This window comes from Gymnogyps californianus, chromosome 8, assembly GCF_018139145.2.
Source record: "Gymnogyps californianus isolate 813 chromosome 8, ASM1813914v2, whole genome shotgun sequence".
NCBI lineage: Eukaryota > Metazoa > Chordata > Aves > Accipitriformes > Cathartidae > Gymnogyps > Gymnogyps californianus.
This window is the reverse complement of record NC_059478.1, coordinates 34,420,695-34,433,772: the sequence shown is the minus strand read 5'-3', so window position 1 is coordinate 34,433,772 and position 13,078 is coordinate 34,420,695. Positions and strand designations below refer to the sequence as shown.

The window sequence follows — 13,078 nt, the reverse complement described above, 5'->3', positions numbered from 1 at the left end:
AAGTCAATGTTTGTAGAAGAAATGTGCATGTTATGTAGTCCAGGATGGAAACTTTTGCCAAGGGTCTGCTTGGGCAGTTCTTAAACTGCTTGGAGTGGAAGAAATGGTGGGAGAGACAGTCTTGAGAGTCGTATAAAGTGATGATCTCCCACCCTGGTTTCTGGCAGATACAGGTACTGATTTTTTGATTTGGGTGGGATGATTAGGTTTCCTCTAAGAGAAGAGGAGACACCATATACAAATAAGTTAACATAAAGCTGGTTTTACCTCATATACCAGTTGGTAAGCCTGTCAGGATCTGTCTCGTGGTATAAAACATTTTGGAGAGGGCTAATGAAAAAAAAAAACAACCCCCAAAACGTATTTGCTACTTTTCCAGTTTTAGTTTTCTGTTAATTGACACTTCTTTGCAGAGGGTTATTCACCGGTTAAGATTACCTGAACTGCGCACAATTGCGGTAATGCATAAATGTATAATGAAGATTTCTTGCTTTGTCACTGTGGTCCTTGACTCAGCAAAATATTTGAATGTATATGTAATTCTACTGGAATTAGTGGATTTAATCTATGTATATGTAATTCTACTGGAATTAGTGGATTTAATCTATGTTTGAGCCTTAGGAGCCAGTGTACTTTTATATTTACAATTCTAAGGTTCTTTCCCACCCTGATCCCGATTTTGTGTTCCTAAGCTTCATGGAACACTAAATATCATTCAGCTGATATGAGAGTGGTGAATCTGGCTGTATAAACAGGCAAACTGGGCATAAGTTTTCCTGCAGCTTTAAAATGTTTTCTTTTCCCATGTCATCTTGCTTCCTGTAACATTGAGTACCCTTCAGTTCATTTGCCTAATTCCTTCTCTTCCATTGGAAAGGCAGGAATGATGGGAATCTGAAGGACAACCTCATCATATAAGTACTGATGTTGTTTTTGAACAATTTTAAAGAAAATGAGGAGTACGTAAAACCCACCTATATATGTCAGCATGTCAGAGCTGTGAACTGCTGCTGTTTGTATGGGCGTGAACGCACATACTGTGCAACTGCTCCCAGTAGTTTCTGTTGGAAGTTTAAAACCTTTTGAAGAAATGACTTAAAGTGAGCTTTCCTTTAGGGCACTTCTTTCTGCCTTCTCTCGCTTTTCACCAAGTCCACAGCACGTGGTAGTGAAGTACAAAAGCCTTACCCATTTCAGCAGGCCTGCGATGCCGGTCTCCACTGTAAATCACAATTTGAATGTTAAACCATTGATGGCCATCTATGTACTGCTTGTGGACCTGCAGAAGGCAGTGGCTGCCCAGCCCCACTTTCTGTGAACTTTGCAATTAGGCTGTTTGGTTTTTATTTCCTTGGCTTCTCTTCTTCCCTTCTGCTCTCCCTTCCCAATTCACAGTAGAAATGGTTTCACTGAATTCTGCAGGACCCCAACAAAGTGCTCTGCAGTTGGCCCAATTTCAGAAAGACACTTAAGCACATGCTACAGTGCGCTCTGCAACAGAGCTGCTTGCCTGACCAGGGCTTTTGCAAAAAGGTACTGCCTCCTATTGAGCAGGAAACTGAAGCAAGGAATTCAAACAAAGGTAGACCTGTAAACATACCATAGCCTGTTTTTTCTCTGGGATGATGTAAATGTGAAGGTTAAAGCAGGTCAGCCGAGACGTACAAGTCAAAGTCTGTTCTTTGTTGGAAAACCCTCTGTTGAATTAGCAAAGAATGGAAAAATGACACGTTATGCTTTCTGCTTGTTTGCTAATGAGAAGGGGATTTTCATTGTTTCACTAAAACCTTCTCTTTCAACTACGGGAGTAAAATTTATTAATAAAATAAAACTGAGAACAAAGTTGCTGAAACACCCATTTCTGTGATCTGGAAAAAGTGAAGATTTTTAAGTCATTTCCTCTTAAGTTCAGACCTTTGGCAAAATCAGAATTTCAGAGTAAGTTTAATGTTAGAAGTAGCTAAAAAGATACGCTGTTTAATATACCGTAAAACTGAGGGAGCGAACCAATGTGCAGTTTGCAGTTCCACTTTAACCATAACTTTCTCATGTTTGTTTCAAACTAATCCTATTTTGCAAGATTAGATATTTGCTTTATGCATTTGTATTTTTGGGGCGTGCGTATGTATTGTAGCCTTGTGATTCATACGTTTGTTTACTTTTCTCTGACAGCTATATCTCCTCTTTGCCATAATCTCTTTGCACTGTATGATGAAAACAAAAGACTCTGGTATGCACCAAACCAGGTCTTTAAGATAGATGAAAAAACATCACACCGGCTCCATTATCGAATGAGGTAAGTGCGAAACATCTGAAAAATGATTCCTTAACCATATGTAGATGCTCTAACTCTTACTACTGAACTCGCTGAAGAAGCAGGAAAGCAAAACCAAAAGCAGCAGCTTGCTTTTCACAGCATAGATAAGAGATTAACAGTAAAAGCTTAAAATGTCTCCTGATTTTTTTTCGGCTTTGCTATATAACGTTGAAAAAAGCCCCAAAAGTTGAAAAACCACAAGAACCCGTACCACAAAGCTGTAGGTGACTGAACTAGCTAAAAGTTAAATTGAAAAAAACGGCTCAAAAATGTTGTTTTATTATGTCAGTATTTTGCATGTTTCAATTTCCATTTGAAGTGTTCAAAGTAAACTGTACTCCTACTGCAGTCAATGGGAATTTTACTATTAACGTGAAAGGAAAAAGCAACATGCTATTGCTTTTGAAATTCTCCTCTAGGACTGTAGGGGAATCCGTGTGACCTCACTGAGGGTGGCATGCACTAGTCTGGAGAAAGCATCAGAAAATAGAAACCATTGTTCCCAGGATCTGTAGCTGACATGTAGAATCAGGTTGAACTTCAGGTGGCATTCTTAAAATATAGCACAGAGCCTGTTGAGATTTCTGGGGCTGAATGGGGGCACCAGCCCTCATCCACTGGAAAACGAAAGCAGTCATGCTGACAACTTGAGCACTCTCACGTACTCTAGCTAAAGAAAGGATGTTGTCCTTTTAGGGTTTGGTAGAAATCTAATTCTGCACATTGTACTGCCTTCTTTTTTTGATTTTTATTCTGACTTTTCTTCTTGCATCAATATGATAAGTGTATGATATGGGAGAAAAATATATGGAATAAGCTTTGCTTCCAGGAATAATTAGTCTAGAAACTTTACGTGTCTTCCTAAAGCAAGTCCACAGATCATTTTTGTCAATTCTTCAAGGTACAACTGTAAGAAAATAAGCTTCTACGTAATATTTCCTCTTTGCCTTCAAATGTAATACTCATGTACATGGTCAGTTTGGGCTATAGAGAAAAAACTTCAAGTGGTAATATAGTTGTATGCATTTTAACATCTTCTTCTTGATAATCTCTAGTTGGACAACATGACTATCACTTGTACATGCTAATGGGAGAACTGGGATGTATAAACCTCAGGTTGTGCATCCAAACCGTTTTGTAGGCTTGTTAGACAATAACAACCACTTTGCTTATGCAGATACAAAGAGAGAGGTTTGCAAATGTGATCTTTGAACTGTAAGGTGTTTCGATTCTGATTACATTTGTGCTAGACTGGAATTGTTATTGTTGTTGGATGAACTTGTGAGGAAAAAAAAATACTGACAGTCAACAAAAAGATCTTTGCTTTTCAAGTAATTATAATACTGATACCTATTTTTAGAAGAGGAAGAGGATATTATAGTCTTTTCTTTTTCCTTTAACACAGTCTATTAGTTGTATTAATGACTTAACCTCAGCTAATCTCGGCTATAAAGAGCTGTGATTAAGTTTGGCAGATAAACACCATAGAATAATGGAATTGAGTGACTCTCAAAGAAGCTCTGAGGACTCTAATGGCCTCTTACAGAGCATGAAGTGCCCTTTCTTGCTTTAAGAGATCAGTCAGATTAACCGTATACTGGCTAATAAAAAAATGTCTTGGTATAATGTGAGTCGGGGCGTTTTCCCCCGATACTGAAATTCTTTGATGTGATCTGTTTTTCTCAGTAAAAGAAGGTGGTATTTTAAAAGTGTCGTCGTGGGAACTTAATCCTCTGATTAGAAGTATGATGCTGTTTGTAACTCAGTTCTTAAAAAAATAGTTTCTGCTGTGTTTAGTGTTTATATCATTCTGCTTTGGGTGAATGATGAGAGCTCTCTCCAGGTAGTCTTTCATTCCTACTGCATCTTACCTGCACAGCGGGTAACACCACCTTCTTTAAAACTGCTTGAACTGCTCCTTCTTATAAATCCTCTTTGGCTGTTCGTAACTTTATCAAATTTTAGGTATATGGGCAAAATTAATCTATGTTGAACTTCATTTTCTGGAAATTTTTCTGTTCTACCATTATGAAGCTATGGAAAATGCCCAGCTTTCTATATTTAAAAATTCTGGTGGCTTATTTTTTTAAGCTTTGGAGTTGGGATTTGAAGCTTGGCAGAGGCATCTGTTTTGTCAGATGTACTCCATGTATGAAAATTGGCAAACTTTGGCCAATAATATGTATTTAAAATAATTTTATATGCATTTAAGAAGAGCCTATATGAGTTAAGTGCTATAATCTAAAGATTCCCATCTCCCTAGGAATACTGCAGTGTATTGGTGAAGTGGTGTTTTCCTTTCATTTCTGATCTATTGTGTGTCTTGGCTTGGGCATCTGAACTGAGAGCAGGGCAGAGCAATGAAAAATTATGAGCGATACAGGATTGTGAAACTGTTCTCTAAATGAATATTGTGTATTCTGAGCTCTGCAAGAGGCAGAATTCCTCTTGAAAAAGGAAAATGGTCTGGGCTTATTTAACAGTGCGGTGTATTAGGCTGTATGTAATCATTTAGAGACTAAATCATTTTTATGTGGACAACCTTATTTCTGAAATTTCATTACATTGATAGATTTGATTTAGTCATGTCCTATTGAAATTATATACGTAAAATGAAGGTATGTGACTAAGTAGTTTCAAATGCTTTTAGATGTTTGATTTTTCTCCTGCTGCTGAAAGCTTTAGATTTGGTTTCTGATTGTGTGGACTTCCCATCCTTCTTGTCTCATCAAATCTGTGCCAGCTGGTATACTTTTGGTAATATTTTAAAAGGACTTGTTTTTCACTAGAAATTTTGTAACTAGCCCTATATTTCTTTCACTTGCCTCAAGTTTAAAAAAAAAAAAAAAAAAAAACAACAACTCTACGACATAGGAAACCACAGTATTTTGTAATATCCTGGACTAATTAGCTCACCAGCTGATGGAGGAGTTGTTTAACTGTTCCATAGCTGGATTGTGTTTAAGTCAGAGTAGCAGTGTTTCTTGGCGTGGAGAAGGGACCCAATACACATGTTTCTGGAAACTCCAGAAGGAAGGACTATCGGAGCCGCTGTAGGTGAAAGAGAACAGCAGGTTCTCTCCAGCATTTCCACCGCTCCTTGACCAGATTGAATGGGTGAAGTGAAAAACTGCTGCTTCCAAGGGGTGACCCACTCAGGCTGACTCCCCAAACCCCCCCCCGCTGGCTTTCACCCCTGCTGCAGGTGCCTGCCCTGGGCTAAAGTGCTCAAAAGGAGGGGTGGGTCATGCTTCTGAAACTCAGGAGCACACAGTCTGCTTTCCAGCTTGTTTGCAGGACTTCTGAATTTCTCCCCCTTACCACAAGTCCATCGGTCTCTTCAAGGCAGAGACGCTCCTTTATTTGTGTGGTTCCTCAAACAATAGGGCTCTAATTTTATAACTTATAGGTGTTGTCTTAATCAGTGCAGTTTACTAGGGAAAGGAGCAAATTCTCCTCTCAGTTACAAACAATACACAATACCTTGCCCATAATTATTTTCAGGAAATACCAAAAGAACTGGAGTTATTAATTATCACTCATCTTATAAAGGAGCATACAGAAACAAAGTCATTTCCTGGAGGCAGAAGGATTTGGTTTGCTTTGCTTTTTATGCTTCAACCAAAGGAGTTCTGCAGTATCTTACAGTACTTGTCAGGAGTTTTTGGCATAGTTGTGTGTTGGTGTTCCTACTCATGCTATAGATATATGTTTTTTGGGGACTTAAAAAGACTTACCAAAAAGAAAGGATGGACAGAAACACTGTACAGAAGGTCTCATCTCTTTAAGAATAATTTGATACATAATTCTTCATTTGAATGGTTAACTTACTGTACAGATAACACGTGCGATTAAAACACATGGTGCTGAACTAAAAGTACTAATTTTGTTTTGCTCTTTGAGATCCTGACTCTGCACTGAGACTGATACACACCAGTCTCAAGCACTGCAGAATTGGGGCTTAATCCATGAATTCCCATTCTGGTCAGAGACAAGTCACAAAGATATAGGCACATATTTTAAAACAGACACTTTTGCATGTGGGTTGTTCTGCACCATAATGTTTGTAAGCATTTGCCAGTTGACTTACTGCCTTCCTGCTGTCTTCCTTCCAGGACATGTCTCTTGCAATTTTTATTGTGTTATATTTGTAATGAAACTGCTTGGGCAACATAGTGATTTGTTATTTAAACAGATTTCTTATTTGTAATCTCAAAATGTGTTTATAGATTATAAGGTAGTTTATCTATTCAGCTTTTTCTTTCAATACAGAAAATGTGTATTTCCAATTCAGGAGCTGGATATACCCATCACCTGCCTCAACATTTTCTACGTAAAACCTTAGGTTTTTTCCACTCACTTTTTCTTTACTACTTCTTTTACATGCATTGTCTATTAACATTCACATTCATTTGTCTTTTTCCTGTGTAAAGGTGTTTGATCTCATTTTGGTTGCAAAAATTCTTTATGGTTTTGATCACGTATTTAGGTAGACATTAAAAGCTTCGCTGTCGATGTCACGGTAATGTGAAACAAATTATGTGATGCTCACGGTGGTCACTGTCCATCAGAAATGTCTGATTTCACGTCACCCTTTGTATTAATGTGGTAATATATATACACAATGCAGTAGTTCTGCATTGTTTGCTCTTGCTAGTGCTGAATGCTCCTCTGGAATTAGATTGACATATTCTTATAGAAATCATTCCTACTTAGCAGTTGGGTAAATCTGCTCTACTGTAGCCTTTTAATTGTAAGTAGTTCATGATCATGTGCAAGGCATGAACCTTTGCAAAAGGCACACTGATTCAAACCAGATTTAACGAAACTTGACTTGATTTAAATGTTACTAGAACCCAGATAAACACAAATTTCTGGAGTAATTTAGGCAAAGATTTCTCAAAAGGTGCTAACAGAGCTTGAACTCTAATTTCATTAATTTTCAGTAGATGCCAACTCCTTCAGCAGGTTTTTAATTAAATAGCTTTGTGTACAGATGTGAGTAAAAAGCTTGTTTGTAATATACACAGAAGATTGACTGTGTCCCTTTAAAACTGGGTGATTTGAATTAGTGCCTTTTTCACCGTCTGCATCTGAAACCGAAGGGAAGCAGAAATTCCAGAGAGTGAGGCATAGCGCAGTTCTTCCCTGTGCTTGTAGAGGAGGAGGTCTGAAGTCTTGTTAACCCTTTACATGAGCCATTTTATCTTGGAATACAGATGTCAGCCATTGGTTCATGCACAGTAGAAGCATTACATTCTCTTACACTGCTCAAGCAATGTCAGAGGTGATGGAAACGTACTTGTCATCTGAGTGGTGCCTTCTTGTTCAGTGGACAGTGCAGGGATGTGACAGGCAGTCAGTCATGGTACTGTGAGTTAAGAGTGAGATACTATTGAGAGGAAACGCTGAAGACCTTTGACTAATACACCGTTGTTCCCCAGTCCCTCAGGCCAGGCATGCAGTTTCAGCAGTGGACCACTTTAAGTTGCAACCTCAGGGCAGAAGATTGATGGATTTTGACTTTAACTCCTTTTCTTTTAAAAGTTTAAATTATGTATCTAATGTAAATGGAGGATTTCCCCAAAAGTTTTATAAGTTTATTCCTCGTTTCTTGCAAGATACTACTTTACAAACTGGCATGGGACTAGTGAAAACGAACCCTCAGTGTGGAGGCATTCTCCAAGGAAGGCAAAGAACTCTTACGAGAAGAAGCTGGCGCCAGAAGGAACCCCTATACTTGATGCAAACTCATTAGAATACATCTTTGCACAGGTAGGAGGTTGCTTGCAAGTATATCTGCCATTGTAGTCACACAAAAACGATTTGATCCAGTAGAAGCTGCTTTGAAGACCTATTTTCAAACTCTTAAAGAACGTGTAACCTTAGCTGTTAGTATTGATAAGTGTTTTCTCCATACTTCTGTGTGGTGGAGAGAAGAGAATGTGCTACATGAAGGAACAATCTGCTCATATGCAGAACATGTAAAGAAACTGTCTATCTCACAGTCCAAAAAGGGCTATATTTTTATAGCATACTTTCTTTTAATATTAAATATTTTTGGATATAAATGCTATCGCCTTTTCTTTTGCGAAACATTTGCACATCATGACTTTGATATCTATAGTCCTATAGATGAACGGTAGCAGTATTAAAACTGACAGTATGGTGTCCTTTTAATGAGTCTTTTTTACTGTGTGGTGTTAAAACATTGACTAATAAAACCACTGTCACACAGCCTGCTTACATGCAATTTTTCTTTCCTTCTCTTGTGCCTCCCACTTGGTGGTGGTACATGCAGCACGCTGGACATGGCAAGTAGGCAGGGTCCCTATTTCAGAAAGCTTGTGCTCTTGTACAAAAAAGTTTGTACACACACAAATGATTGGTGAAACCAGACAGTTTCTGGTTTGCAAAAAGAAATGGGAAGATTGAAGTTGATGAAGGCTTGTGAAATGAGCAAGTTAAATGCACTGGAGAAAAACATGTTTACTCTTGATTTTGAGTATAATTACTGCAGAATTTTCAGACTTTGAAATATGGTTGTGTCCTTCAGAAAAAGAGATAGCATGAAGCTGCTCCAGTGAATCCTTGTTGTTTTGTTGTGAAACCACAATAAAATACCAAGTTAGCTACAGCTATATGTGCATTTTAATGGTACCGCTTACATTCTAAAGTAATAAAAGAAGCAAATATTTTTTTCTCTTTAATCAAACTAACTTATGCCTTGTTTTGTATGAACATTCCTGTGTACATGTATGCAACTTTGCAAAATCACTGTTTGAAAACATGCTGCAAAACTGGTTTTTGTCCTTTCCCCCCCCCCCCCCCCCTTCCCTTTTTTTGAGTGCCAGCAAAAAGAATGAAAACACCTTTTAAGTTGCGGAATGAGTAGGGACCCTAATGGGTATTGTCAGACAATATTGCATTAAGCAGAATTTTACTTTTGGGTAATAACGTTTAAAAAAAGGCCAAACAGGAAAAACACTAATGTTAGTATAAGGCAACAGAAATGTCTTTGCTCCTTGGTACCCAAGTGGTTTTCAGACTGTCCCAGAGCAAGGCGGCTGCCACCGAGTTTGCAATCTTGGCTTTGAGATGTGGCTTAGAGACCGAGTGCATGAGGTTCATAGAGACATCAGGTGATGAAGGGCAGAGATAAAGCAGAGACACAAAGTATTTCTTGTGTTCCAGAAGAAAAATCATGATGGTGCTAGAAGCAGACAGGGGTGGTGCTTTCTTTAGTTAATTACAAAAAAAGTGAATTTTTGGTGGGCAAATGTATAAAAGCAGGGGACAGGGGTTTTGGAAGTGTCTGAGCAGTGCAGGTGTTCTGCCTGGGTGTCTACACACGTTCTTGATGAAAGCCACAGCGCTGTGGACTGTGTGTGGGATGGATGTGCTGTGACGATCCACGTCATGATTCCACCTGTTCCACAAACTGTCATTTTAAAAGACTTCGGTCAGGCACAAATGTGGTGTTTCCTCTCAGATAGGCAGGTTGGTGGGGTGGCTAGTGCTTGCCTGTGTTTCTGTTTCACTGGTCTAAGAGAAGACTGCATCTGTTGCACACCTCTTCCCTTCTTCCCCTACCCCTTCCTGTCCTGGCTTTCAGTTTTGGATGACTCTTCTTGCTCGAGGAGAGCCTGTGATCTTGCGACACATTGCTTGCTCATAGATAAACTATGACAAATAACAAATCTGCTAGCTTGCCTTTTTTGCTTCCTGTTAAGGGTCAGTATGACTTAGTGAAAGGCCTGGCACCAATCCGTGATCCTAAAAATGATCAAGAGGTTCATGAAATTGAAAACGAATGTCTGGGAATGGCTGTCCTTGCAATCTCTCACTATGCCATCAAGAAAAATGTGAAGCTTCCAGAGCTTCCGAAAGATATCAGGTGAGCTGGGATAACTTCTTTGTCACTGTTGGGTCTGCTGTGCTTCTCTTCCAGGAGGGATTTTAAGCATTTTATCTTCCAGAGTCTGACTGTACAGGAGTTATAAGCTCCAGCACTACTGTTGCTAAGAGCGTCTTCCTAATCTTGTCAGTAGGGATACATATTGGAAAACCTGCATTTTTTCTTACCTGGAGAGTATTTGAGATCTATGCAGCTAGTGCACCGAGCATACCAATGTGTTGGGTACCGATTGCTTTGCTGTAAATTCAGGGTTCTGGGTTAGTAGGTTCAGAAATGGCAGTGTTGTTAAGCGGCAACCTAATGAGAAAACTGTTAGAATAAATGGTGTTATTGATTTGAGTGGGCTGTATCCATCTGACTAAAAAGCTTTCAGATAAGGTTATTATTTGGATTCCTGTTGGCTATTAATGCTGTAAACCACTGCTACAGTACCAACCACAAACAGTGGTTTACAGCATCTTGTTCTCTGTAACTTTCAAAGTAAGGCAGTTGCACATTTTAGAGAGTTAGAAGTCTAGGAGACGACGGTATTAACTCAGCATTGTTTTTCCTTCTAGTTATAAACATTATATTCCTGAAACTTTGAACAAGACTATCAGACAGAGGAATTTCTTAACCAGGATTCGGATAAATAATGTTTTCAAGCATTTCCTTAAAGAGTTTAACAACAAAACCATTTGCGACAGTAGTGTGTCTCCGCGTGATCTGAAAGTTAAATACTTATCAACGATGGAGACCTTGACTAAACATTATGGAGCAGAAATTTTTGAGACTTCGTTTTTGCTGATTTCATCTGAGAATGAAATAAATAGATTTAATTGTGGAGACAATGAGATCCTCCCGCTATATGAAGTCATCGTAACAGGAAACAATGGAATTCAGTGGAGGCTCAAGCCAAATGTAAGTATCCCTTGATAAATGGGAATTAGAGGATTGCTTTTGGGGGCATAATAACTGTTTAAAAAATGGTCATGATTTTCAGACACTGCAGATCAGCTTTTTATTGAAAGCACTTCTTTCGTAGGATTATAGGATTATGCAGGTTGGAAGGGACCTCAGGAGGTCTCTAGTCCAACCCCCTGTTCAGGGTTAGCTTTGAGATCAGACCAGATTGCTCAGGGCTTTATCCATGCTGGTCTTGAAAACTTCCAAGGATGGACACTGCACAACCTCTGTGGGCAACCTGTTCATCAGGAAAGTTACAGACTGTACTGTATCTGCCAGACCAGACACAAGTCTTCAAAGATTAATGTCTGTGGAGGCCCTTACGGTTTGGTGCTCTGTCTTGATATCAAAGTCTGTTAATGCTTGTTCTGTATATAGTACCCCAGGTGCCGTGTTTGTGCATACTCATAGACTTTTCATGAATAAATTATAGCGACATTAAGCTTTCTCACATCAGTGATATTTTATATGTTGTTCGTTGTTTCAGTGCTGCTAATTGAGGTCACTTTGCTTAACCTCTTCTTTACTTTGCGAACGTAAATATTAAATATGCTCTAGGTTTGAAGGGGTTATTGCATATTCTACAGTTTTCTCCACATATAGTATTGAACAAATAGACCTCTTTTTGCTTGCCTCGGTTCCCACAGTGATGAGAACCCTGCTGATAGCTATCTTTTGTAGCAGAGCAAATATTGTGCTTCACTCCATTTAGATGTAACCTAACTATCTCTATCTCTGATGGAGAATTTCTGTTTTAAATGATAATATTAATGGGGGGAAGGGAAGGAAGAACTGATATTTGAGCAGAAAAGCTTGCAAGAAGTGCAGCCTGTTTCTTGTAAGGCTCCTGTTTCTGCTGATTTATAGATTATATTTATTTAAATGCCTAAACCAAAGACTTTCGTCTCGGTGAGAACCTTTCTGTGACTAGCAGGAAGCTTTGTTCAGCCTGAACATTTGTTTTTTTAAAGTAAGCCGTTACTAATAATTTTCAATAATTTTTGACCTGTAAGATGCTCAGCTTCATTGTGGTCTGCATGCAGAATTTCATCTGCTGTCAGCAGTGCAGGCATGCAGTGTGAGAAGAATGTGGCTCTTGCTTTTGGGCTGAGCTCTGAAAGAGTATTTCAAGTACATAATTTAGAAAGTTCAGTAGAAGCCTTTCAGCCCTGTACTGCTACTAAAGTTATTCCTAGCATACCGAAAGAGACGTAAGTTACCTAGCTAATGGCTGGTTTCTTTTATCCTCATGAAAACTGTCTTATGGACAGTTCTTGACTGAAGTATATCCTTGCAGTACAGACACGCTGAACATGTAAATGAATTGATAATTGGGTGCAAAAAAGCATTCAAGAATAAAATAGCTGGATTAATTTGGCATGAATTTTTGTTTTAGCGTAAAAACACTGTGCTAAAAAAAATACGTTTTTTATTAGTATCCTTTTATCCAAAATATATTTGCAGTCTGTACAGACAGAGAAAGAGAAGAAGAAGAAGTCTGATGGCAAAAACAAAAAGGATGAAGAAAAACACAAAATTCGAGACTCATGGAACAATTTTTCCTATTTTCCTGAAATCACCCACATTGTCATCAAGGAGTCTACAGTTAGCATTAACAAGCAGGATAACAAAAGAATGGTAAGAACCAAACCTTGGGTAGGTTTCCCTCCCATGGGAAGCTGTAGTGACACAACGTTGTTGGGCAACAGGTGACAGCCTCCTTGAGGAACATTTTCTAACGGGACTATTAAATAACAGTTGAATATGCTGTCCTCAACGCTGTACAGATGCGAAAGTGCTAGTTAGAAGAGCAGCGAGTTGGTGAGCACAGTTGTTTTTCTAGACTTGTTACTGCATACCACCGGTGCCTGGTGGCCTCCTTGATACGCTTCTCAGCC

General features: G+C 38.8%; 1 protein-coding gene across 1 annotated transcript in view; it reads left to right on the top strand.

Annotated features, from left to right (window-relative positions):
* Positions 1 to 13,078, top strand: part of JAK1 (Janus kinase 1) — a 64,636-nt gene that overhangs the window by 33,948 nt on the left and 17,610 nt on the right. The window contains 5 exon segments of the mRNA XM_050901368.1: positions 2,173 to 2,296; positions 7,939 to 8,092; positions 10,051 to 10,214; positions 10,793 to 11,135; positions 12,645 to 12,818. Of these exon segments, the coding sequence (XP_050757325.1) occupies positions 2,173 to 2,296; positions 7,939 to 8,092; positions 10,051 to 10,214; positions 10,793 to 11,135; positions 12,645 to 12,818 (959 nt within the window).